At 60.8% G+C, this 25,010-nt stretch overlaps 3 protein-coding genes across 20 annotated transcripts; 1 reads left to right on the top strand and 2 right to left on the bottom strand.

Annotated features, from left to right (window-relative positions):
- Positions 1–304: 304 nt before the first annotated feature.
- RAB36 (RAB36, member RAS oncogene family) lies at positions 305–11,641 on the bottom strand. 18 transcript variants are annotated; one of them, XR_012486567.1, is made up of 12 exons: positions 11,303–11,641; positions 8,583–8,655; positions 8,181–8,255; positions 7,725–7,840; positions 6,448–6,513; positions 5,995–6,096; positions 5,573–5,637; positions 5,434–5,485; positions 5,124–5,229; positions 4,643–4,756; positions 3,972–4,097; positions 305–1,652 (listed from the first exon to the last, which is right to left on the bottom strand). XR_012486567.1 is itself a non-coding variant. In XM_074290813.1 (12 exons), the coding sequence occupies exons 1-12, from the start codon at positions 11,530–11,532 to the stop codon at positions 1,594–1,596; spliced, it is 1,188 nt and encodes a 395-aa protein (XP_074146914.1). In that variant the 5' UTR covers positions 11,533–11,639; the 3' UTR covers positions 305–1,593. The 18 variants fall into 18 exon arrangements, 15 of the variants coding, with proteins under 15 accessions (XP_074146914.1, XP_074146951.1, XP_074146920.1 ...); XR_012486569.1 differs by having other exon boundaries at positions 5,124–5,205; XR_012486570.1 differs by having other exon boundaries at positions 4,643–4,733; positions 5,124–5,201.
- Positions 11,642–11,907: 266 nt separating this feature from the next.
- Positions 11,908–18,974, top strand: MIF (macrophage migration inhibitory factor). Its single transcript, XM_074290919.1, has 5 exons — positions 11,908–11,941; positions 14,403–14,639; positions 17,974–18,337; positions 18,466–18,638; positions 18,828–18,974. The coding sequence occupies exons 3-5, from the start codon at positions 18,230–18,232 to the stop codon at positions 18,892–18,894; spliced, it is 348 nt and encodes a 115-aa protein (XP_074147020.1). The 5' UTR covers positions 11,908–11,941; positions 14,403–14,639; positions 17,974–18,229; the 3' UTR covers positions 18,895–18,974.
- VPREB3 (V-set pre-B cell surrogate light chain 3) lies at positions 12,615–14,009 on the bottom strand. The gene is made up of 2 exons (XM_074290893.1): positions 13,879–14,009; positions 12,615–13,105 (listed from the first exon to the last, which is right to left on the bottom strand). The coding sequence occupies exons 1-2, from the start codon at positions 13,934–13,936 to the stop codon at positions 12,798–12,800; spliced, it is 366 nt and encodes a 121-aa protein (XP_074146994.1). The 5' UTR covers positions 13,937–14,009; the 3' UTR covers positions 12,615–12,797.
- Positions 18,975–25,010: the final 6,036 nt, after the last annotated feature.

Here is a 25,010-nt window from a genome sequence, read left to right as displayed (position 1 = left end):
AGGGGGCAGAGGTGACCCTGGGGCTCGGCTAGGGTCAGAGATCTACCCCAAGGCTGTCGCTGGAGGTGCTGCCCTGCAGGCCGGCCCACCTCTGCTCCCTGTGCCTCAGTCTCTCCGTCTGTAAAACAGGGTGATGGCAGCCCCTCCCTCCCAGGCTGGCCGGGACTCTCCCAGGAGCAAACACTGACAGTGGTCGCCAGGCCCGGCCTGCACTCAGGGCTTTCTGTCAGGGCCCTCGAAGGCCGGCTCAGCCATCTGCAGACACGCTGGCAGTGCGCCCCAAAGAGACCTCCCTGGCCAGAACTCGGGGCGAATCACAGATGGCTTTTAATAGCAATAAATGTGAAATCAAACAAATTAAGTAGCAGAGAGGGCTATGGAGGGAGAGCAGTCTGTCTGAAAAAGATCTGGGGGTCTGAGAGGGCCACACCCCGGGGAGCACCAAGAGGGGGAAGGGCAGCCAAAAAGGAGGCACGGCTCCCAGGACAGGGCCGTGATCCCCCCGTGTCTGCTTCCTTGGGGCCATAGGGTTCACTTTTGGGGTGAGAGCTGAAGGGTGATCGGCAGAGGGAAGGGTCTTCAAGTCAGGCTGCCGGCCTCAGCTGGAACACAGGTGGAGACCCCCCCTGCGCCAGGCCCTCTGGCAGTGGCTGGGTGGTGTCTCATCTGGGGTCAAGGAAGACGTCCCGCCCTGGAATTGGGGGGGCTCAGCATCGCTGCAGAGGCCCCTTGGACCCTGCAAACAAGGAGCCCCTTGTTCCAGGGGCTGAAGCCCAGGGCTGGGTTGGAGGTCCCAAGCCAAGAACAAGATGGCGCATCCGCCTAACGGGGAGCAGGTCCTGACACCGACCCTGCTGGATTCAGAGCAGTGACGCCCACTCCTGCCCACGCCCTGGGCCGCTCTCCAAAGACTGGGAGACCTCGTCCAACCGAACTCCTCCCTGGTCCACTGGCCAGGGGCCACCCGCTCCAGCTCAGGCCATCTCCCCATGCCAGGAATTAGGCCCAAGGTGATGGCGCTGAGGGTCACGGTCCAAAAGCTGATGGAGCTGGGGTTGATGGTCCAGGCAGTGATGGCCCCCGTGCTGAAGAGGTGATGGAGCTGGGGCTGATGGTCCAGGAGGTAGCAGCCTTGGGGGTCACAATTCAGAAGGTGATGGAGCCAAGGCTGAAGGTCCAGGAGGTGATAGGGCTGGGGCTGATGGTCCAGGAGGTGAGGAGCCAAGGTTTATGGTCCAGGCAGTGATGGCCCCAGTGCTGACGGTCCAAGAGGTGGAGGCCCCCGGGATCACAGCTCAGAAGGGATGGCTCTTGGTGGGTGGCAGCTTCCAGGAGGGTGTGGGGCTGGGCGGCTCCCTCCGGTGTGGTCAAGGCCACAGGCTTGTCACAGGGGGAAGGGGTATAGAGGAGGATATCTGGAGAAAACATGAGGACAGGTGGGTTTGGCCACTATGCGTCCCAACTGTGCCCACTGTACGGATGAGGAAGCCACCGGCCAGGCAAGGCAGAAGGGGACACATGTCCTGAGGGTGGATGAGACACCAAAGACGTTCAGTCTGCACCAGACTGTCCTGGGGCTCCAGAGATCCCCTCCTAGCAGCACCCGGGGCTGCTAGCGCTGGCATCTTCCGCAGTAGAGTGCTCCTCCATTCCTGTAAATAAAGGAAACAGAAAGTGTTCTTCCATCATCAGTGAACCCATCCATGTGGGAAACTGGGGGAATGCTCTGTTTGCTTATTTGTTCATTCATTCCTATCCATTTATTCAATCATGTATTCATTCCTGCATTTGTTTATTCATTTGTTTGTTCATTAATTCACTTGTTTGCTCAATCATTTGTTCAATCATTCCTCTGTTAATTCATTTGTCCATCTGATCATCTATTCATTAATTCATTTGTTTGTCCATTCATGTATTCTATCATTTCTTTGTTTATTTGTTTGTCTATTTGATCATTTACCTATTCATTAATTCATTCCATCAGTTATTCAATCAAGTCCATCAGTTATATTCAAGTCCATCAGGTAATTCAATCATTTTTTCATTTGCTCATTCATTTATTCATTCCTTTGTTTGTTTGTCCACTTGGTCCTTCACCTATTCATTCATTCATTCGTCATCTATTCAATCATTTGTTCATTTGCTCATGCATTCAGTCATTCCTTCGTTTATTCGTTTGTCCATTTGGTCCATCAGTTATTCAGTCATTTGCTCATTCATTCAATCATTGCTTTGTTTGTCCATTTGATCATCCATTTACTTTTTAGTTCATTCATTTGTTTGCCCATTCATCTGTTCAATCATTCATTCATTCAGTCATTCATTCATTGCTCGACCTCCATGGAGGCTCACAAAGATGAATCAGAAGGAGGCCTTGAGTGGAGGACGCCCCAGCGGCCCTGCAACCCTCTGCAAGAGGCTCCTCCTCATTGCCCTTGATTGGGGGCAGGCACTGGCTAAGACCCTGTGTGTTACTCTGAACTGTATATCAGGACCCAGAATGGGCTGAGACTGGCTGGACATGATGGTCACTCATTCAGGTCCTACGTCAGGGAGGCCAGACGCTTCCAGGAGCGCCCCGGGGGTCTGTGGGTGACCTTGGGAACAGAGGGCAAGCTCCCCTAAGGGCAGATGACCCAGAGCTGGTCACTGGCATCTTCCCCTGAGGTCCAAGAACCAGCTTCACTACAAGATGAGTGAGATTCCTTCAATGCTGTATGAAGATATATTCTGAGGGAAGTGGAAATCTTCAACATAGGGAAGATCCAACTCACTTCCAGCTGATCAATGATGGACAGAAACAACTGCACCCAGAGAAGGAACACTGGGAAGTGAATGTAAATTGTTACCACTACTGACTATCTACCCAGGTTACTTATACCTTCGGAAGCTAATAATTAATGTGCAACAAGAAAATGGGATTTACACACATATATTGTATCTAGGTTATACTGTAACACATGTAAAATGTGTGGGATTGCCTGTCATTGGGGGGAGGGAGTGGAGGGAGGGAGGGATAATTTGGAAAAATGAATACAAGGGATAATATTATAAAAAAAATTACTCATACATATATACTGTGGGAAAAAAAATTCTAAAAAAAAAAAAAAAAAAAAAAAAAAAAAAAAAAAAAAAGATGAGTGAGATTCCAAAAAAGATTTCTGTACAAACAATACTAATGCAAACAAGATTAGAAGGGAAGTAACACATTGGGAAATTATTTTTAAAGTTAAAGGTTCTGACAAAGGTCTCATTTCCAAAATATATAGAGAACTGACCCTAATTTAAAAGAAACCGAACCATTCTCCAATTGATAAATGGTCAAAGGATATGAACAGACAATTCTCAGATGATGAAATTGAAACTATTTCCACTCATATGAAAGAGTGTTCCAAATCACTACTGATCAGAGAAATGCAAATTAAGACAACTCTGAGATACCACTACACACCTGTCAGATTGGCTAAGATGACAGGAACAAATAACGATGAATGTTGGAGGGGCTGTGGGAAAACTGGGACACTGATGCATTGTTGGTGGAGTTGTGAAAGAATCCAAGCATTCTGGAGAACAATCTGGAATTATGCCCCAAAAGTTATCAAAATGTGCATACCCTTTGACCCAGCCATACTACTACTGGGCTAATATCCCAAGGGAAAGGGACCTGTATGTGCCAAAATGTTTGTGGCAGCCCTTTCTGTAGTGGCCAGAAACTGGAAGATGAATGGATGTCCATCAATTGGAGAATGGTTGGGTAAATTGTGGTATATGAAGGTTATGGAATATGATTGTTCTGAGAGAAACGAGCAGCCGGGGACTTCAGAAACGCGTTCTGACACCGCCGCTGGCGTTTGGGCGGGGGGAGGGTCCGGAGCCCGGGGTTTTGTGCCAGCGCTGACTCTGGGCCCAGATTTGGGAAAATCAAGCACTCCTGAGACAACTACAAAGGGAGCCAGCAGGGGGCGCCGTACCGATGCTGATGGAGGCCCCGGCCCCAATCTGGGCGCGCCGGCTGCCTCTCCTCTCCAGTTCCTGCAGCACGGACTGCTCGAACGCCAGGGCGGCAACCCGGGTGAAGAAGGCCTTCACGTTCTCCCCTGGCACGAGACGCGGAGGGCACGCCAGGCGTCATGCCCTCGGGAAGCAGCCTGGCAGACTCGCACCCAGCCCCCGGAGGAGATGCAGGGCGGAGAGGGAGCTCCACACGCCCTCCCCGCCCTCACCTCTGGGTGGGGGTCCCTCATAGTGGGGTGCCTGGCTGGGCGGTCCGAGGCCCCCGGGTGGTGGTGTGCCCTCCTCAAAGGGACCCTCCTCTACAGCTGGCTCCAGTTCTTGCCGAAGCCTGGGGCCGAACTGGCCCCCCCCACCTGCCCCTGCCAGGCTTTCCCCTCCCCCTCCCCTGGGGCTTCTCCCTGAGCCCAGCCGGGCTGGGGGAGGACCGGGGCTCCGGGGGTCTCAGGCCTGCAGTGATTAGACTGGAGGGACCCTGGCAAATGTTCCATCCCACCCTTAACTTTACAGATGGGGACACCGAGGCCCCAGGGACCCCCGACATCTCCAGACCAAGCGGCTAAATTGGAACCCTGTGCCTTCCAGGGCCGGTTTCCGGCAGCCCCTCCCCCAGTGTCCCCGCCAGACCCACCTGTTTTGGCCGAAACCGACCAGTACTCGGCCTGCATCTCGTTGGCCAGCTGCACGGCGTCCATCTCTGTGCGCTCGCAGGCGGGCCCTGACTGGGGGAGAGCGGCGGGCCGGCCTAGCTGGGAGCTGCCGGGGTCAGCCCTGGGGGGCCGGGACCAAGGACCGTGCCCCCCCGCCGGGCGTCAGGCTGCCGGCTGGGGCCCCGAGGCGGAGCTCCGGAGGCACAGGGGCTGGGTCCGAGCCTCAGCTCTGGCCAGCCCAGGCCAGCCCCCTCCCTCTCCGGCCAGTCGGTCCGAGATGACGTCTGCATGGCTCCAGCTCGGCCAGGCCCCGTCTGATCCCGCCCCCCCACAACCCCCCCATCGCTGACCCAGGACCCGGAAAGCCCCCCCTCCTCAGAGGCAGCGGGGCTCCAGCGTGTGGCCCGGAGGCTGCCCAGCAGAGGGTCGGGGCGCACCTCCCCAGCAGGGGACCCCCCTCACCAGCAGATCCTTCTTTGTCCCAACCAGGAAGACGGAGCTGGAACCCGGCTCGTTCTCCCTTTGGGCGTCTGCCAGCCACTGCCTGGGGCATGGGGGGCAAACTGAGCTGGGGGGGGGAGGGAGGAAGGAGGGGAGAGGGAAGGAGGAGTCCCTGGGGACACCGCCCCCCCAGAGGCCAGTCAGGGTGGCGGAGGGGCTCCCCCACACCGGGGGCCACAAGATTGCTCCCCTTTTGCTTCAGGGGGAGCCCTGCCTGGGCCCTCGCCACCTTGGGGCTGGCTCCTGTGGGGCCCGGAAGGCGGGTACTCACCTGGTGTGCCCCAGGGTCTTGATGTCCGCCAGGTCAAACGCAGTGATGATAACTGCCCAGGCACAAGAAGCGGGGGTCAGAAGCACGCCTGGGGGGGCAGCCGTGTCCCCGCATGCTGGGCCCGGGGTGGGGGGCTCACCCTGGGCTCCCCTGTAGTAAGCAGAAGCGATGCACTTGAATTTCTCCTGTCCTGCCGTGTCCCAGCTGTGGGGGAAAGAGGCCCGTGGGAGGGGGTCCCCAAGCAGCCGGGGCCAGCCCGCTGAGGGCCAAGGGCCCCGACCCTCTCCCTTGGGTGCCCCCTCCCAGCCCCGGCTCTGCCCCGGGCTCTCGGGCCCTCAGAGTCAGCTTGGGCCCTGCCAGTCAGGACCCTGAGCCCTCTGCTCCCCACCTTCCCGGGGGCCCAGCCTGCCATGGTGCGTGGTCAGACAGAGCCACCCCTTCAAGTGCTGCCCCTGGTCAGTGGGGGCCCTCAGCTCCCCCCCAGCTCCCCTCCAGCCCCGGGGGGCCCCAGGCTCACGTCAGAGGGCAGCGGGCCCTGCGGGAGGGGCCGGGCGCACTCACATCTGGAGGCTGTAGGGGACGCCAGCGATCTCAAACCTCTCGATCTCGAAGTCGACCCCGATGGTGGCCTTGTAGTGCCGATCGAAGACGTCTTTACAGAACCTGGAGCCCCGGGCGGCCCCGGTCAGGCTGGAAGGGCGTCTGTGCCTCGGCCGGCCGAGTCTCAGACCACACGGCTCTGGGCCCCGCGGACGCCAGGCCGGCCCCCACCCGTCTCCGGAGCGTCCTCCTCTGGACACGAGGCTGGCCGGGCAGCCCTTCCCTCCCCGCGGGGCCCCCAGCCCGTTCCCACAAAGTGAGCACTCCCGGGAAATGGGCCAGTTGGTCCAGAATCCACAGTAAGGGCCGCAGGGAGGGCGGAGGACACGGCCCAGAAGGCCGGGACGATGGAGAGGGCCGGGAGAGGCGGAGGAGGAGGCCGAATGCTGGGCCCAGCCTGGGGGCCAGCCCTACCTGTTGATGAGGCTCGTCTTGCCCACGTACAGGTCTCCCAGGACGACAACTTTGGACACCTTCAGCCTGCGAGGGCACAGTGAGACTGGGGCGTCACCGGGGGCCGGCGTCTCCCGGAGCCCCCCGGCCTCTCCGGAGCCCTGGCCTGCCCTGGCCTTCTCCCACACAGGCTGCCAGCCGGCCCACCCCCCAGGGAAGCCAAGTCTAAGTGACAGGACACAGGGGAGCCGGGCAGAGCTGCCAGGGTGGGCGGCAGTGGGAGCGGGGAGGCTCTATCTGCTCCTGTGGCCCCTGAGGGGAGGAGGCAGGCAGAGCCCCTGCGCCCCAGGGACCCGAGGTTCTGGTGGAGGCCTCGGGGGCTGCGGGACCCCTGTTCGCCCCCACGGATGCTCCTGGCGAGATTCCCAGGGCCCAGCACCGAGGGGCCGGCCGCTTCAGCCTGCACCCTGAGGCCCAGGGGCCCCCCCCCGGTGCTGACCGTGGTCCCGATTCTCCACTCTGGAAGTCTCAGAGGTCTGGCCCCGGGCACCGCCCCCTCCCCTTGGGGGAAGACCCAAGACCCCTCCTCCAGCCCCCAGGACACTCCTGGCAGCACAGGGTGGGACTGGTGCTTGTGTGGGAGGGGGTGCACGTGTGTATAAGCATGCGGGAGGTGCACACGGTGTACAAGTGTCTGTGGGTGAGCGAGTGCACGTGTGGGCGCGTGTGTGGCGGGTGCAACGCGTCACGTGGGGGCCGCTCTGGCACATACACATGTCCCTGTGTGTAGACACGCCCTGGCCTCTGCTTCCCCCCCCCCCCCAGAGGGTGCCTCCTGTTGAGGCCATTTGTGGGGGCGGCCCCCCCAGCGACCCTGACCCCCCCATGGGCCCCTCCCCTCCCTGACCCCACCAGCCCAGCTCACTGAAAGCTCCCGAGGGGGAGAAGAGCCCAGCGCCCGCCCCCCAGGATGCAGAGAAGCTTCTGGGTGCATCCCTTCACTTTACAGATGGGGAAACTGAGGCCCGAGAGAGCCCCCGTCCGGGTTGGAGCTCCTGCCCTGGTCCCCATCCCGGGAGGCAGCGGCCCGAGACCCCAGAGCTGCAGCAGAGGGTCCCCGACTCCGGCCTTCCCCTGTGCTCCCTCCTCACCACGTGCGGGGGAGGGGGCGGCCGCTGGTGCTCCCCTGGGCCTCCCCCCCACGGGAACCACAGGCTCCGCGGCCCCCAGAGGCTGGCACAGGGGCACTGGTGCACGGGAGCTGCGGCCTCCCGCCCCCCCCACGCTGCCTCACTCACCCCACCGTGCCCGTCCTCCTCTCCCGGCAGGCCGCGCGCACCTGCCCGTGGAAGTGGTCCTTGAGCTGGAGGCAGGCCTCGGGCGTGTACCACTGAAAGACGGGGGGTCTGAGGGCCTGGGGGGCGGCCCGGGTCTCCTTCTTAGGGAGGGGCCGCTCAGGGCGCCCGCTCTGAGCTGGGGAAAGCCCGGGCGAGCCCGCTGGCGGCCCCCAAGCGGAGGTTCTGCCCTCTGACACCGGGGCAGCCCCGGGCCGCGGCCTCCCGGCCCCTCCCCCCTTCCCGCTGCCCCCCAGGGTGGCCCCGGGGCCAGCCGCTCTCTGCTGGACAGCTCCCCTCCGTGGGGGCGGGGCCGGCCAATCAAACGAGGCCCAGTGGGCGTGAGCGGGCGGGAGGGGCGCGGCCAGGGGCGGGGACTTGGGAGCCCAGGGGCTGCGGGGGCGGGGCTCCCTCCCTCACCTTGGGAAAGTCGGCGATGACGCGGTCCCGGCTGACGGGCGGCCCCAGGCGCGCCCCGGGGGCCTCCATCCCGGCCTGGGAGACACAGACGCACAATGGCGGCGGCGGCGGCCCCGCCCCTCGGCCCCGCCCCAAAGCGCCGGCCGCCGGGCCTGGGGTGCTCCCCCGCCCCGCCCCCATCCACCTCTGGGCCATCCCTCCCACCCGCCCCTCCCACGGTTCCCAGTTGGGGACTTAAAGAGGAAGGGGAAAGGAAGGATTTATAAGGCGCCTACTGTATGCCCGGACTTGTATGCACTAAGTGCTGGTGGCAAACGGGGTCTCTTCTCATCCTCACAACTATCCCCCCCCTCCCCATTGTACAGATGAGGAAACTGAGGCAGGCCAGGCTAAAGGACTCACCAGGTCACACAGCTCTACCACCGCTGGACAAAGTGAGCCCTGGTCCCCGGGAAGCCCGCCGGTCCGGGCGTTGCTAAAAGGAAGCAATTAAAGGAGGAAATGAGGTGAACAAGGGACAAGGGGATGGCACCAGCTCTGGGAGAAGTGGGGCTGCAGAGGGCAGGAGGGGGTGGGCACAGCGCCAGGGCATCCCTGAGCGTCGTGGGCTTCCCTGGGTGCCGGGGGCATCCCTGGGCAGTGCACAGACAACTCACAGGAAAGGGGAAGGCAGCCAAGGGGAGCCCCGGGGCTTAATGAACATAGGGAATAACAGAGAGGCCCGGGTCACCCACTGCCCCTGGAGGCCCGAGGTGGGGGGGGGGGCGATCAGGATAAGGCATCCTGACGGCGGGCGCCCCCTCCCCGTGGAGGTCAGTGTGACTTCAGGGGGCTGATGGGGACGTGGGTTCCACCCTGGCTAGAAGGGGCTGACCCCCGGGGGCATCTCAGACAGAATTTCAGCCTCCTAGTCCCACCCAGAACCCAAAGGCAGCCCGAAGGCCGCTCCCCCAGCCTCCTCTCCAGCCCCAGCGTCTCCCCGCTCCCCAGGACCACCCTCACTCCCCAGGAGCACCCTCCGCTCTTCTCCTTGCCAGGAGCCCCTCCTTCACTGTGGCCCGAGCCAAACACGGCATGCAAAAGGGGGCTGGACCAGGGCGGAGGATCAAAGACCCCCCTCCCTGTAAAGGTCCTTGTAATCCTAACACCTCCCGACCCCTGGACGTCCTCCCTGCTCGGAGCCCCCGAGGAGTCCTCGCTGCAACGTCCCACTCCGGATGCCGAGGACATTCCACGCTTGTCAGAACACCCGCGCCAGCTGAATCTGACCTCCTGCAAGCCTGCCCGGCCTCTACCCCCGGCCTCCGCTGAGCCGGCCCTGCCGGCCTTGCTTCCTTCCCAGGCCCAGCAGCCCGGGCCCTCCACGTTGTCGCCCCGCCGTCCCCTCCGTCCCGGATGCACAGAGTGCCAACTCCTCCAGTCCACTTCTCCCCTCAGTCTTCTCAGATACTCGGCCGAGCCGGCGGGCAGCGGGCAGCCTCTGCCCGGAGCTCTCTGCCCTCTGCCGGGCTCAGCGGCTCCAGTCCGGCCCCTTGTTCTCGCCGCGCCCCTTCCTATAGGGCTGCCAGGCGTCTTTCAGGTTTCCCAGGAGCTCGCGTCCAGCTCTGGGGCCTGTAACTTCCAGGCCCTCTTGTCTTCCCTTTGTTGGTGAACAAGGCGGCAGCACAAAGCGTCTAGCGACCCATAGCCGAGTCCCCGGCCGACTCCAGCGGCCTTCCCGAGCGGGGCCGGCCCAGCAGGGCGTTTTCTGGCCACGGCTGGAAGCCAAGGAGCCGACGGTTCAGTATTTTGGGCTCTGACTGGGGCCGGGACAGGGGATCCCCCAGACCTACCGGGCCAGGATTTGCCTTCTCCAGTCCCGGGGTTCCTCTTGGCTTTTTTATGGCCTGTCGCTCAAGGATCCCCCGGCCTTTCGTCAGAACCCCAGGATGGACGCGGTTCACCCGGCTCCGAGGCCCTGAGCTCAGGCAGGTCGGCTCCTCGCTCACTTGGGTACTCCCTCTGTCAGGAGGTCACATGCCACGGCAGGGGACAGAAACCGCGTGATTCCAGACAGTCCTGCGCTGGTCCCGCCATCGGCCCGGCCCAGCCTGGATCAGGTTCTCCCCTCCACCGAGAGCGGCTTCAGAGCCAGATGTCTGGTGCTCCTCCAGGGCCGCTGGTGCTCCCCCCGGGCCGCTGGTGCTCCTCCAGGGTCGCTGGTGCTCCTCCAGGGCCGCTGGTGCTCCTCCAGGGCTGCTGGTGCTCTGCCTGGCCAGCTGGTGCTCTTCCCGGCCCGCTGGTGTTCCTCCAGGGCCGCTGGTGCTCCCCCCGGGCTGCTGGTGCTCCTCCAGGGCCGCTGGTGCTCTGCCTGGCCAGCTGGTGCTCCTCCCGTCTCACTGGTGCTCCTCCCGGGCCGCTGGTGCTCCTCCAGGCCCACTGGTGCTCCTCCAGGCCCACTGGTGCTCCTCCCCACCCGCTGGTGCTCCTCCAGGCCCTCTGAGGCTGCTCGGAGCTCTGCCAGGCCAGGGCTGGAGATCTGGGCTCCGCCTCCAGTGCCTCCCAGCTGCGGGACCCCAGGCAGGTCTGGGACCTGTGCTCCCCTGGGAGGTGGGACTGATAAGCCCAGCCCCTCCTGTCTGCAAGCACTTGGGCTCCCTGGGGCCCAGGCTTGTGTGAAGCCACCTCCCTCTCTGGGGAAATTCTCCTTTCCCTGCAGAAGTCGCTGTCTCTCTGGGCCGGCCCGGGCCGCTTCCTAGCCGTGTGACCCTAGACAAGTCACGCTTCCGCCTGCCTCAGTTTCCCTAAACCGCAGGGTGGTTGCCTGGCAACAGTGGGCAGTCAGCAAATCCCTATTTCCTCTTTCCTTCCTCGCGGGCGGCACTCGGCTCCCCTCGGCCCCCCCTCAGCCCGCCCAGCGCCCCCTGCCTCAGTTTCCCCTCTCGGCGTGACTACAGGAGAGGCGAGCCCGGCGGGCAGAGGCCGCAGGGAGGAGTCCGGATGATTGAAGTCCCATCTGGGTGGCGGAGGCTCCCGCCTCCATCCCCCTCTCCCCTACTTCCCAGCTTCCCTCTCCCGGCTCCGCAGGCCCTGCCGCCCTCGGACCGCGGTCCAGCGGACAAGGGTGGGGGGAGTCCACTCACCGAGGCTGCCCAGCTCCAGCTCTCCACGCCGCCCCAGGGACGCTCCGCGTCACCATGGCAACTGGAGGGCACGAGGAGCCGAGCCTGCGCCCGGGCGTATCCGGAAGAGGGGAAGGGGAGGGGCGAAGAGAGCACGCCTGCGCACTTGGGATGGAAGAGAAGGGGCGGACCTGATGCGTATAACTGAGGGGATGAGCAGTGTGAGATGGCGGGGACGGAGCACTGCGCATGCGTCAATCGCCTGACCCGGGAGCCTTGAAACTCTGAAGCCCCGGAATGAGACTCTGCAGGCCCTCTGCAAGCCCCGCTCCTTCTCCCCGGCCCCTCCCTCACCCATAAGCTCCTCCCCGGCCCCTCCCTCCCCCATAAGCCCCTCCCCTCGCAGGCACCGAGCCTCCTCCCCGGCCCCTCCCTCACCCATAAGCCCCTCCCCTCGCAGGCACCGAGCCTCCTCCCCGGCCCCTCCCTTGCCCACTGGCCTCGCCCACTTCTGCTCTCTGGGTCCCCCAGTCTCCTGGTTCTGCCCTCCGGCCCCTCCCCCCCAGTCCCCTAGTCCTGCTCTCTGCGCCAGATGCGCCTGGCCGGGCAGGCAACCAGCCAGGAAAGGGACCCAGGCGTGGCGGGCCAGGGCGGAAACAGGTGCCCGCGTCCGTTTGCCCTTTGCAGCCCCCTGGCCCGTGCGGGTGTGTGCCGAGCTGGAGCCGGCTGAGGGAGGGGGAGGGGCTCATCCCCGCTGAGGAGCCGGAGCTGGCTGGCTCTCCCCAAAGCCCCAGGCCCCGCGATAGCAAGGGCGTCCCGAGATCCCGGCCACGGGGTTTTTATTCAGGGGCTGCGGAGTGCCAGACCCCGGGCCGGCGGCACAAGGGCCACGGCCGGCCGGCTTTTCTGGTGTTTGGGGCCCGGTGGGGTCTCTGGGCTAGGATGTCTGGGCAGCTTCTACCCTCAGGGGTCCAAGGACAGAGCAGGGGGGTGTCCTCCATCAGGGGCCTCGGAAGAGGCAGTGAGGGGCCGGGGCTGGCTGGGGGCTGAGGCTGGACTGAGGGGCCGGGGCTGGCTGGGGGCTGAGGCTGGACTGAGGGGCCGGGGCTGGCTGGGGGCTGAGGCTGGACTGAGGGGCCGGGGCTGGCTGGGGGCTGAGGCTGGACTGAGGGGCCGGGGCTGGCTGGGGGCCGAGGGGCCGGGGCTGGCTGGGGGCCGAGGGCCGAGGGGCTGGCTGGGGTCTGAGGCTGGACTGAGGGGCTGGGGCTGGACTGAGGGGCCAGGGTTGGCTGGGGGCCGAGGGGCCGGGGCTGGCTGGGGGCTGGGGCTGGACTGAGGGGCCGGGGCTGGACTGAGGGGCCGGGGCTGGCTGGGGGCTGAGGCTGGACTGAGGGGCCGGGGCTGGACTGAGGGGCCGGGGCTGGCTGGGGGCCGAGGGGCCGGGGCTGGCTGGAGGCTGAGGCTGGACTGAGGGGCTGGAGCTGGCTGGGGGCGAGGGCCGGCCCCAGGAGAGGCCCTAATAAGCCACGGAGCAATAATAGTCGGCGTGGTCCTCGGGCTGCACGGGGGAGATGGTGAGCACGCAGGCATTCTGAGCCGGGTCCTTGGAGGCCCAGAAGCGCCCGGGCAGCCCGGGCTTGCGGTCCTGGTCCTCCTCCGAGTAGTAGTAGAGCAGGAAGCGGGGGGCGCTGCCCGGGTGCTGCTGGAACCACGAGATGCCCTGCTCGGCGATGGCAAAGTCTGGCTTCAGGGCGCACAGCAGCGTGGCGGTCTGCCCCGGGAACACCAGCAGGGCTTCGGGCTGGGTGGGCCCCGGGGGGGGCTCTGCGGGGAAACGGGCGCTCAGGGCCGGGCCGGCACCCCCTGTCAAGCAGCGGACTGGGGGCAGCCCCCCCCTGCATGCCTTCCTTCTTGCCTCCTGGACCATGAGCCCCGGGGGATTGTGGGACTGGCCCTCGGGGGCCCCCAGAGGCCTCAGCCTCACAGATGTGGGGAAGCTCGAGTGCCCCTGAGCCCGCCCTGTGGCCGTTCTCCCAGGTTCCCAGCATGACTCCCGCCCCCCCACTCCCCATCTCCATTTTGTCTTGAGGGAACGTGTGCCCCCCAACCTCGGCTGGGGTCTGGCAGTCACCAAGTCCAACGGGACCACGACCACACATGTCATGGGTCTCCGTGCGCTGCGTGGCTTGGATACTGCCAGTGATGGGGAGCTCACCGCCTTCCCGAGCCAGTTCCACATTGGGATGCTCTCCCTCTTTGGACCCGCGGTCTGGCTCCCATGGTGCCTCACATCTCCCACCCATCCCTCCCACTGGGCCCCCTGAGCCCCCCCTCCTGCTGTCCTGGGACTTTCTTCTCTGAGCCCAACATCCCGCTCCCCTCCCCCCCTCCTAGTCCACACCCGTGGCCAGGCCTTGGGCACGGCTCCCTCCTGGGCCCAGGTGCCCACAAGTGACCGTGGCCCTCCAAAAGGGGCCCGACTGGCCCAGAGTTCCACGAGACCCTCTTTGATCTTGCTCCTCCTGCCGCATCCCCAAAATGAGCTGGGAACCCCCACCCGGAAGCCTCTCCTCTCTCCCAATGGGGGGGTCACTCACCCGCCAGGAGGAGTGTGGCCGTGTTGGCCAGGAGCAGAGCCAGCAGCAGGGGGGTCATGGCCGTCAGGGAGGCAGAGCGGGCTGGGGTGCGGGCTCCGGGGCTGCCTGGGCACAGAGCTGGGGCTCCTCCCACCTGGCCCAACAGTGCATGCAAATGAGGCAGGGAGGTGGAGGCAGGGGGGGCTGGGCTAGGCCCAAAGTGGTGCCCCAGGGGAACCAGGCCCTCCCCAAGCTTGGGGGTGCTTCCGGAGGCCCCCTCCCTCCGCCGTCACAGCCATGGGGACAGACCCCCCCCCACGTGTGCCAGAAGCCATCTGTGGGAAGAGGTGCTATCAGGGATGGGCACAGGGAGGACAGCCGTGGAAGGCCCATGCTGGGGAGGGGCTCAGGAGGCTGCAGGGCTGCAGTGTTCCCCTGTGCCCGCTGCCTGTGCCCGCTGCCTGGATCGGCCGGCCTCCCCCTGTGCCCGCTGCCTGTGCCCGGGCCGGCCGGCCTCCCCTTCAAGCTGCCCTTCTTCCCTTTAGGAACAAGGGCTGGGCTCCAGCCCAGGGCTCCGGGGCGCTTTCACAGCCCAGGCCGGCCTTCCCTGCACCCGGAGAGCGTCCTCAGCTTCCAGCCCGTTTCGGACGCGGCTTTTGGACCACGGAAGGGAAGCTGACTGGTCAGAGCCCGGTGGGGTGGGATGACTGCTGCCTCCTGAGACGTCACTTGTGTGGCTGTTTTGTGAGAGGGGCATTTATTAAGCGCCTGCTGTAAGTCGGGTAAGCGCATCACTCTTGTGGTTGTTTTGTGAAATAGACATTTATTAAGTGCCCACTGAATGCTGGGCAAGAGCGTCACCCGTGTGGCTGTTTTGTGAGATGGGCATTTATTTATTTTATTTTATTTTTTTAGAGAGTATTTAATAATTTATTAAATGAGATTTACTGGGACCAATGGACCCATGGTTTGGTCCCAGGGCTGAATGAGACCATCATCTCTAAGAATCCAAGAGATGGGCATTTATTAAGCGCCTGCTGCATGCCAGGCACTCAGCAGTGGGGATACTCATTTTGAGGGGGGCGGCTTCATCATCATCCCACTTTCTGGGAGCGGAGACCGCGGCAGGCAGCACCAAGTGACTTGCAGTCTCCTTGCCAGAAAGGAAATCACTTTCCCCTGAGGACGGCCCTTGTGGCAGCGACGCCCTCTAGCGGCCTCTGTGGGCCGGTTTCCGAGGCTCAGATGGAGCTCTCCGGTCCGGGGGCCTGCCGAGGCTAGCTCCTGTGACGCGATGACGGCCACCTTTAGCACAGTCGGCGCCTCCAGACTGCTCCGGGAAAGGTCCCCCCTCCCCTCATTAGGAACTTTGGCTGCCCCTGATGTCACAGTAAAGCTCTGCCCTTTGACCCGGATGAGGTCTGGATTTAGGGCGGTCAGGGACCCAGATGAGCGTAGGGGTCCTGGTGGTCAGGGAGCTAAATGATGAGGTCGGGCGACAGGTTTGGGCCCAGGAACCGAATGGAGCGGCTCGGCTCCCCCGCGCTCCCTTGGCATTGGCGCAGGGACAGGGAGTTGGGGGGACTCCCCTCTGCGGCGCCGCCTAAAAAAGGGAGGCTGATATGGAGATGTTGATGGGGAGTGGGCCTTTGCTGCACAGGGAGAGGGGGCGGAGCTCCTCAGTGCAGGGGTCCCCCCAGAGGCAGAAAGTCTGGGGATGGAGGCCGGGGAGATAGAGGGGGGCTCGGGCCGGAGAGCAGCTGCCAGCGGGCACAGTTTGCTTTTAGATTGGCCCTTGTATATGGAAGCTTTGGCTACAAGCCCAAGGGGGCAGTGGGGGCCAGTGGGGGGGTGGGCCCAAGACCTCTCCTCACAGCAGAGGGCCCGGCGGGCTCCCGGGTCAGCGCCCGTGCTCCGTCTCGCACTGGGACGGTTTGGTGCCGGCCCGGAGCCCGGTGGATGCCCGCTGTGACTCTGCCAGGGACTCTGGGCCCGCCTCCTCTAGACAGAGGGAGAAAGGCCCAGACTCTCCTCAGGGATCCGGAGCAGTTCCTCTCCTCACTTCCGGGCATCCATCCGGCCCGGTCTGGGCAGGGGCAAGGAGAACCCAAGAGGGAGAGGAAATGGGCAGAGGTGGAGCCGGGGGAGAGTGGGGGCCCAGATGGGGGGTGTGAGGGGCAGCCGCCCCGGGCCCCCCAGCAGTGCCGGCCCCACCCGGGACGTAGTTCCTGGGGGGTGTATTAGGGGAGGGTCAGGCGCCCTTTTCTTGTGAGGAGCTCTTCCCTCTCCTCTAGTCCCCCTCCTAGCCAAAGCCCTCCACGTAGCCTGAGGACCAGCGGGGGCAGGGTGCCTTTCCTGAAGCTGTTTCCCTTCAGGCTGTCCCTGGGAGGCCGGGGCCCCTTTTCTGACCTCAGACATCAGGGTCTCCCAGCTCCAAGGAGTCCAGCCGCCCCCGGGGCGGGGGAAGCCACGGAATCGGCACCAATCCGCTCCCATAGAAATTCATTCTCGGTCTTTGCTGAGACCTGCCCCGATGCTCAGTGTGAGATCCCTGTTCCCGCAGCCCTCCAGCACCCTGTGCAAGCATCCACTCCATTCTGCAATTAATCTGGGAACCAGGGGGTTCTTTCACTCCCAACCTGCTGCCGGTGAAGGGCACATTAACAGCTCTCTCACCACCGGGAATTGGGGGAACTCGGGCCTGCCAAGCTAGGGGTGAACCAGCCTTTGGTGGGCTTGGGCCTTGAGGGCGGAGGGCCCGGGGTGTCAGGGTTACCAGGTGAGAACTCAGGTTGTCTGGACAGTGACAAGGTGAGAAGTAATTTAGTTTGCATTTCAGCTTTCTAATAAACATTGCTTCTTGTGGTTTGGTCTGGTGTACTAGCAGTTCCAGGTGAGAAGGCCTAGGATATCATTGGCTTGGATCTTCCCTCCACAAATCCTATTCATCTCTTTTGATAACTCTATAAATTCTTCATGGAGCCTCTAATCTTTGGGAAATGTTCTTCTTCTTATATAATAACAAAGTCATCTCTTCAGCATCCCTCTCTGTCTATACACGACCAACTCACTTTCTTTTCTAGTCACATGTAAAGTTCTTGAATTGTGAGGATCTGTCTGCTCAATTATGATCCTTCTCTGGGAGGAGATCTGTAAAGTCTTTTCCTCTGTGCGCAGGTTTCTTGGAGCTCTGAATCTCCTCCAGCTCTTGTCCTTCCCCATCAGACCGGTCTCCTTTCAGCCTGCCTGGTGTCACAACTGTATCCCAGAGTCCATTCTCCCAGACCCAATGCTGCCCTTCTTTTATTCTCCCAGAGAATGGGCTGGGATAATGCAAGGGCTTCTGGGAAACATTGCTTCAACCAATGAGCTTGCTCCTCCTAGAATTCCTAAGGTGTAAACTCCCTTTAAAGGCCCGAACCAAAGGTCTGAGCCAGAGAACTGTCAAGTCAACCTGAGTTCTCACCTTGTCACTGTCCAGACAACCTGAGTTCTCACCTGGTAATCCTAACACGGGGGTTATGGCCATTAGCAGGATGGCAGCAGGTTGTTACACCAGTGAGGACACTTTCTATCTGGCCCCAGGAGGCTCCAGCAGATGGAGAACTGCTGCAGTGCCCCAGCTTCTCCTGAGGGGGGCGCCCTTCCCAACCCTAGCAGTGCCCCAGCTTCTCCTGAGGGGGGCGCCCTTCCCAACCCTAGCAGTGCCCCAGCTTCTCCTGAGGGAGGCGCCCTTCCCAACCCTAGCAGTGCCCCAGCTTCTCCTGAGGGGGGCGCCCTTCCCAACCCTAGCAGTGCCCCAGCTTCTCCTGAGGGGGGCGCCCTTCCCAACCCTAGCAGTGCCCTCTAGCTTGGGCCCCCCAACCCCTAGCAGTAGCCCCAAGGGGCTGAGCCAGAATGTGGAGAGCTCTGGGGAGCATGACTTCTGAGGGGGCAGACCCTCCCCCCCCCCCCCCCCCGAAGAGCCGCCCCTAAGGGAGGCCAAAGTCCTGCGAATCCCGCAAGCTCAGGCAAAATGGAGTCAGTGAAGCTCTTCCACACACTCCGGCCACGAGGTCTCCTGGCCAGCTCTTTGACCCCCCCAGGCCATTTCAGCATCCTCCCCCTCCCCCCCAGCCATCAGCTCACCCGGCTCCGTCCCCGGGGCGGGGCTTTACCGCGGAGGCGGGGCTTCCCGGGCGAAGGACTGCGAGCGGAGCTGCACGCACGCGGGGCTGGGGGGGCGGCCAGTTCCGGAGTCCGGGCGAGGCCCCGCCCCCGGCGGTCACATGGTCCCGCGCCCCGCCCCCTCCGCGCGCTATCCTTCTCGGCGCTCGGCGGGTGAGGACGTGCAGAGCTCTCCCGGTCCGGCCCAGCCCCCGCAGCCGCCGCCATGCCCATGTTCGTGGTTAACACCAACGTGCCCCGCTCCGCGGTGCCCGACTCCCTGCTGGGCGAGCTCACGGCGCAGCTGGCCAAGGCCACGGGCAAGCCCGCCCAGGTAACGGGGCTCCGGGGGGAGGGGCGGCGGGCGCGGGCGGGGGGCGAGGTCCGGGGCGGGATGGGGGGGCCGGGGCTCTGGCGGAGGGCGGCGGCGGCGGGCCCCCAGCACGTCCCCCCTCCCCCCAGTACATCGCGGTGCACATCGCGGCGGACCAGCTGATGGCGTTCGGCGGCTCCTCGGACCCGTGCGCCCTCTGCAGCCTGCACAGCATCGGCAAGATCGGCGGGCCCCAGAACAAGGCGTACAGCAAGCAGCTGTGCGAGCTGCTCACCAAGCACCTCAAAATCCCCGGGGACAGGTGAGGGGCGGGGCCGCGGCCCCGCTGACCCCTGACCTCCGGCCCTCTCCCGCTTAAACTTTAAGCTGGCGCGGGGGGGGGGGGCGGGGGGAGGCTGGGGCCCCGAGCCGGGAGCGCTGCGGGGGGGGGGAAGGGCGTGGGACACTGGGACCCTCCTAGCCGGCCTGACCCCCCATTTCTTTCCCCCAGGATCTATATCAATTACTACGACATGAACGCCGCCAACGTGGGCTGGAACGGCTCCACCTTTGCCTGAGCCCCCTCCCCGCCCGCGCACGTGCCCCCTGACCCCCCCCCTTGTTACTGCTGAAAGAATAAAGATCGTTTAGAGTCTGAGTGTGGCCGCTGCCTGGGGGGGCCTTGCGTCCCCGGACCTTCCTGCAGAATCGGGGTGCGGGGGTTGGTTTGGGCCCTTTTCCCCGTGTGACCCCCTCCGAAAAAGCGGGGTGTCCGCACCCCAAATGCCCTTGGACGGGAGGGGGGAAGGCTCGGGCCTGCGGGGCTGAGCGCCGGCTCCTCGGCAGGGCTCGGGGTGGGGGGACCGCCCCTCCCTTTTGACTGGCTGTTCGCAAGTGCAGGGGAGGGGCTTCTGGACCCTCCCTAGCGCCCCGAAGGCTGGGGCTGCTGGAGGCGGGGAGGCCCTTTGGCCCTGGGTTCCGGGCCGCGCGGCGTGCGGGGCTCCGGTCCCAGGGCCGGCCCCTGCCCCGTTCGGGCTCGCGGTCTCCCGCTAAGAGGGAGGGGAGGGCTTGGCCCGGGCTGAGAAGGAGGCTGAGTCACGGCTCCCGAGGCGAAGGAGGGATGCTCAGGGATGAAAGGGGGGAGGGGCGCTGCCACGTGCGGGGGGGGGGGGGCGAGCCTCCGCAGCCCCTCCCCGATTGGAGGCTGAGCGTGCAGCCTCCTGGACAGGCGGAGCCAGAGGTCTCCTCCGGCCTAGCGCGTCCCGGGAGGGGGGGGGCTTCCTTTCTGCAGCTGCCTCCATTGGCGTCCTGTATTCCGAGGCCAGTGGAGAAGGGAGGTACCGCTCCCACAGGCTAAGCCATTGGCAAACATTTATTCTGCACCTGCTGTGTGCGGAGTCTTGGGGGGGGGGCGGCGTTGGGGATGGCATGCACTGTGAGGATGCTGCTCCCCTTTTGTGCCCCTGGGGGGCGCCCCTAGCCGGGCCGGGAGGCGGGAGAGCCAAGTTCGAGTTCTGCCCCAGACTTGCCCCCTGCTGCACGTGACCCGCGTCCTTCTCCCTGCCCCCTCCTTCCCCCCCCCCCCCCCAAACGCTAGCCAGGGTTGGCCTGGGCACTCCTTCTGGCTCCGCCCCCTCACCTGCTTTCTTAGGGAAAGTGGGAAGAAGCTTGGGTCAGGTACCTGGGCTGGCCTGGGGGATGGAGGGGCCCACACTGGGAGGCCCAGCCCAGGGAGCCTCTGACCTGGGAGGGCCCAGCAGAGGCCCCGGCCGCCTGCCTCGGCTTCTGCAGGGCCCGTCCTGTCTCCGGCGGCGGCCCCCAAAGAGCAGGGCGGCCCCCACAGCGGCGGAACTTTTGCCCTCGAGATCACGTGGTTCTTTGGGGTCGGGCTGCTGTAGGTGGGAGCTGCTGGTTTGGGGGAGGGGGAGCCTGCTGGGGGGTGCTCTGGAGACTCCCTTGGGGGCTGCCTGGTGGGTGGGGGGAAGCCCAGAGCTTCTCTGGGATTGTGACCCCTGGGCCTGGGCACAAGCCGTGCAAAGCCCATTTCTGCTAAGGCTCCCTTCCTGTCCTGTGGCTCCAAGCCTCAGTGTGCCCGCAGCCCTCCTGTGCAGCCCCCTTTGGGCTCTCGCCCCTCTCACTGAGCTGTGCCTCCTGCTGGCTCCCGTCTCACTGGGCCCCATGGCCTGCCCCCTCGGGGTGGCTCAAGCCCTCCACACCCGACATGGCGGACCTCCGTGGGGCCTTTCCTTCCCTGTGGGCAGCTGGCCTCTAGGGAGCGGTGCCGAGGGCCCGGAGCCCTGAGCCCGCTTTGCCTCTCCTCACCAGCCCGCCCCGCCGTCCTCTCAAAGCCGGAGCACTCATCTTTGCACCCTGAACCCAAGGCCAAAGTAGGGCCCCAGAGCCATAGTCCTGGGGGAGGGGTGGGGAGGGTGGGAGGAGGCAGCCCCCTTTGCGGGAGGGAGCCAGGATTGGCTCTCCCCCCTTTCTGCCTGAGTTGGAAGCGGGCACCCAGTGCCAACAATGGAAAAACAACTGCTTCACGGATTGGCCTTGGAGGTCCTTCAAAGCCAATGGGATAGTTTGAGGCAGAAGTAAGGGGGGAGGGAGCCCATTTTCTGGTGCTACACCCAGCACTGGGGGAGGAGGAACCTCAAGAAAGCCAAGGGGAGCTAGGAGAGCAGCAGGAGACCAATGTCCAAGGAGTCAGGATGCCCTGTGGCCAAGCCTTCTGGCTGGGGCCCCAAGGCAGCAATTTTCCATGACTTTCAAGCCAGTGCCCTCTGGGTCCAAGGATAAGCCCTAGCACTGCCTGACTGGGGGCTCCACGCTAAAACCAGAGGGAATTAAGAATCTCCCAGTTCCAGAGAAGCCACCCAGCCACTGCACAGACATTTATTCAATGTTGACCGTGTGCCAGGCCTGGTGCCAAGTGCTGAGGAGATGAAAGCAAGAGCAGAGAGGATGCTGCCAGGGGTGCCAAGGGCCCATAGCCTGGCACCCTGGGGGGGCAGAGGAACCCTGGTCAAAATTTGCCTCCGATAACTCCTAGTTGTGTCACTTTGGCAAGCCACATGACCTCTGTCGACCTGGGTAAACCGAGGATCCCACATATATATAGATACATAGATACAGATGTCCTCTGAAAGTCCCCATGTTGTGGCTTGTTGCAAGGGTCCAGTGAGATGATAACTGAAAAGAACGAGTGCTTGGGGCCCCATAGGTGCCTGCTGTATGCTGCACCCTTCCCCTGGGAGGGGGCCTGCCCGCTGGGCCTCGAGGCCTGGAGCCCACGAGGTTAAGGGAGGCTCAAATACCTATGTGAGTGGGTCTTGGAGGCAGACTTGAATCCAGACTTTGACGCTCTCCTCCATCCCCCACCCCAGGGACACTTCCTGCACCCCCTCCTGGAATAGGGAAAGTCTCAAATCTCCTCCAGGTGAAGGGTCCAGCAGTAATGAAGCAGACGTTTATTTCTTCTTGTTTAGCTTCTTCTTCAGGTGATAGAGTGGTTTGCCATTTCCATCTCCTATTCATTTGCTGTTAGGATTTTTACAAGGTGCTCAGTCACTGGAATGAATAGAGACTATTGATTTAACCCTACCAGGAGATGTTACGGGCCAGCACTTGAAACAAGGTACTGAGTGGAACTGAGGAGACAATGGTTAAGTCTAGTTTAGCACTGCTTTAATCCTACAACAAATAATGGTTTCCTAGTGAAGAAATGATTGGTGTGTGCTCAGTGTGGAGCATATAAGCAAGAAACTCTCAGGGCCAAACACAGACGCCCACAATCCCACTCTTGGAGGCAAAGTCAAGATTTCATTCCCATATCTACCTTCGTGCTGGCTGGAGGCTTTGGATTCAAAGGGAGCTAGAGACTGAAGCTGGCTGGAGACATTCTGACAAGAGCTATTAAAGCTAGCCGAGCCCCAGGAAAAGATTCAAGACTTTGAAGGACCCAATAAAGGATGTGGATTTTAACTCCTGGATGGATTTGGGATTATTGAACAGGAACTAAAACCAAGGCTTCCTCCAGAAGCTCCCCAAGAAATCTTGCTCCCAGAGAAGGATCACAATTTAGAGACAACAGAACTTTACAATTTACAGATAAGAAAACTGAGGTGAAGTGACTTGGCCAGGGCTACTAAGTAATTCCAAGCTCAGTGCTCTGTGCGCTGCACCTCCTAGCTGCCCCAAATATTAAGTGCCTACTATGTGCCAGGCTAACTGTAACCAGATTTTTCTTATTATAACTTTTTATTTACAAGATAATATGCATGGGTAATTTTTCAGCATTGACCCTTGCAAAACCTATTCCAACTTTTCCCTTCCTTCCCCCACCCCCTCCCCTAGATGGCAAATAAGTCCAATACATGTTAAATATGTTAAAGTAGATGTTAAATACAGCAGGCACCTATAGGGCCCCAAGCACTCGTACTTTTCAATTATCATCTCATTGGACCCATATAGTTATTTTGCTGCACAAGAAAAATCGGACTTTGAAATAAGGTAAAAATACCCTGAGAAGGAAATCAAAAATGTAAGTGGATCAAAACAGAGGGACTGGCAATGCTATGTTGTGGTTCACACTAATTCCCAGAGTTCTTTCACTAGGTGCAGCTGGCTCTCTTCATTATTGAACAAATGGAACTGATTTGGTTCATCTCATTGTTGAAGAGGGCCAAGTCCATCAGAATTTATCATCAGATAGTGTTAGGATTACAAGGTGCTAACTCAGGTTGTCTAAACAATTCTCTAGCTCAGAGTTCACACCTTTAGTTCACACCTTTAAAAGGAGTTTACACTTTTAAAGAATTAAGTTCATTGGTTGAAGTAGTTCCCACAAGCCCATTCTCTGGGAGGATAAAAGAGGAGGGCAGTCAAGAAAGAGGCCGTCTAGACTGGGACATTGAGTTGGGACAGCAGTCTGGATTGAATCAAATTGAAGACGTCCCGAGTATTCACCAGTCCAGCAATCCCACCCTTTTGGAGGGGAAGGTTCCAGAGGCCTCCCAGGAAACCTGCTCACAGAGGAAAAGATTATACAGAAAAGAAACCTCCTCCCAGAGTAGGATTATAACTTAGAGATGGCAGAACTTTACATTTTGGCGCCCAACATGGGGCAAAGACTTTTGCTTATCCTGACAAGGACTGATTCTGAGCCCTTCAGAGTGAGCTAGCCCAGACCTTGACAAGATAGTATTATTGTTGAAGTATATAATGATCTCTTGGTTCTGCTTATTTCACTCAGCATCTGTTCATGTAAGTCTCTCCAAGCCTCTCTGTATTCATCTTGCTGGTCATTTCTTCCAGAACAGTAATATTCCATAACATTCATATACCATAATTTATACAACCATTCTCCAGTTGATGGGCATCCATTCATTTTCCAGTTTCTAGCCACTACAAAAAGAGCTGCCACAAACATTTTGGCACATACAGGTCCCTAGCCCTTCTTTAGTATTTCTTTGGGATATAAGCCCAGTAGTAACACTTCTGGATCAAAGGGTATGTACAGTTTGATAACTTTTTGGCCATAGTTCAAAATTGCTCTCCAGAATGTCTGGATGTATTCACAACTCCACCAACAATGTATCAGTGTCCTAGTTTTCCCACATCCCCTACAACATTTGTCATTATCTTTTCCTGTCATCTTAGCCAATCTGACAGGTGTGTGTAGTAGTATCTCATCATTGTCTTAATTTTCATTTCTCTGATCAATAGTGCTTTTGAACACTCATATGGGTGGAAATAGTTTCAATTTCTCTATCTAAAAATTGTGTATTCATATCCTTTGACCATTTATCAATTGGAGAATGGCTTGATTTCCTATAGAGTCAGTTCTCTATATATTTTAGAAATGAGGCCTTTATCAGAACCTTTAACTGTAAAAATGTTTTCCCAGTTTATTGCTTCCCTTCTAATCTTGTCTGCATTAGTTTTGTTTGTACAAAAGATTTTTAATTTGATATAATCAAAATTTTCTATTTTGTGATCAGTAATGATCTCTACTTCTCCTTTGGTCACAAATACCTTCATCTTCCACAGGTCTGAGAGGTAAACCTATGTTCTTTTAACGTAATTATAATCTCATTGTTTATGCCTAGATCATGAACCCATTTTGACCTTACCTTGGTTATGGTGTTAGGTGTTGGGGTGACCAGATTGTTCCATCCCCAAAGACAACCCAGCTTTGGGGTCTCAGTGCAGAAGAGATTCCTGGGGATACCCCCAGATGTTTTTTCACATGTGCTGATGTCTAGTTACACCTCTCTCTGGTGAAGTCTGTTACACCAACTGGTGTGAATTGGAAGAAATCAGCATTTATGTAGTGGCTATTGTGTTCTCTGCTAAGCATGTCACAAATATTAGCTCAATTAGCCCTCACTACAGCTTTGGGAGGTAGAGGTTATTATGATCCCCATTTTTCAGTTGAGGAAACTGAGGTAAACAGAGAAGAAGTGGCTTGTTCAGCTGGAAAGCGTCTGAGGCTGAATTTGAACTCTGAGCCCAGAGCTCTTTGCGCTGTGTCCCTAATTGCTTCTGGTGGTTACTCGGCCTTGCTACAAAGGGAGCTTTTATATTGGCGCACCCTCTTTCTCAGGGAGAAGTGAGATGTAATCAGTTGGGGTAAGTCAGAAATCACAGCCAGGCTCTGGCACAAGCTTTGCCATGTTCATTTTTGACACTCATC

This window comes from Sminthopsis crassicaudata, chromosome 1 (genome assembly GCF_048593235.1).
Source record: "Sminthopsis crassicaudata isolate SCR6 chromosome 1, ASM4859323v1, whole genome shotgun sequence".
In the NCBI taxonomy this organism is placed as follows: Eukaryota; Metazoa; Chordata; class Mammalia; order Dasyuromorphia; family Dasyuridae; genus Sminthopsis; species Sminthopsis crassicaudata.
Note: the sequence above shows the minus strand (reverse complement) of the source record. Positions and strands in the feature narration are given on the sequence as shown.

Bases quoted from the DNA above. Each gene is read 5' to 3' on its own strand.
- RAB36 (XM_074290740.1), bottom strand. From the start codon at position 11,532: ATGCGCAGTGCTCCGTCCCCGCCATCTCACACTGCTCATCCCCTCAGT. The intron at 6,514-7,724 runs GTGAGTGAGGCA...GTGCCCTCGCAG, and splicing joins AGGAGGACGGGCACGGTGGG to GCTGAAGGTGTCCAAAGTTG. The intron at 4,098-4,642 runs GTGGGTCTGGCG...GTCTCGTGCCAG, and splicing joins GTCGGTTTCGGCCAAAACAG to GGGAGAACGTGAAGGCCTTC.
- VPREB3 (XM_074290893.1), bottom strand. From the start codon at position 13,936: ATGACCCCCCTGCTGCTGGCTCTGCTCCTGGCCAACACGGCCACACTC. The intron at 13,106-13,878 runs GTGAGTGACCCC...GTTTCCCCGCAG, and splicing joins GGCCACACTCCTCCTGGCGG to AGCCCCCCCCGGGGCCCACC.
- MIF (XM_074290919.1), top strand. From the start codon at position 18,230: ATGCCCATGTTCGTGGTTAACACCAACGTGCCCCGCTCCGCGGTGCCC. The intron at 18,338-18,465 runs GTAACGGGGCTC...CCCTCCCCCCAG, and splicing joins CCACGGGCAAGCCCGCCCAG to TACATCGCGGTGCACATCGC. The intron at 18,639-18,827 runs GTGAGGGGCGGG...TCTTTCCCCCAG, and splicing joins CTCAAAATCCCCGGGGACAG to GATCTATATCAATTACTACG.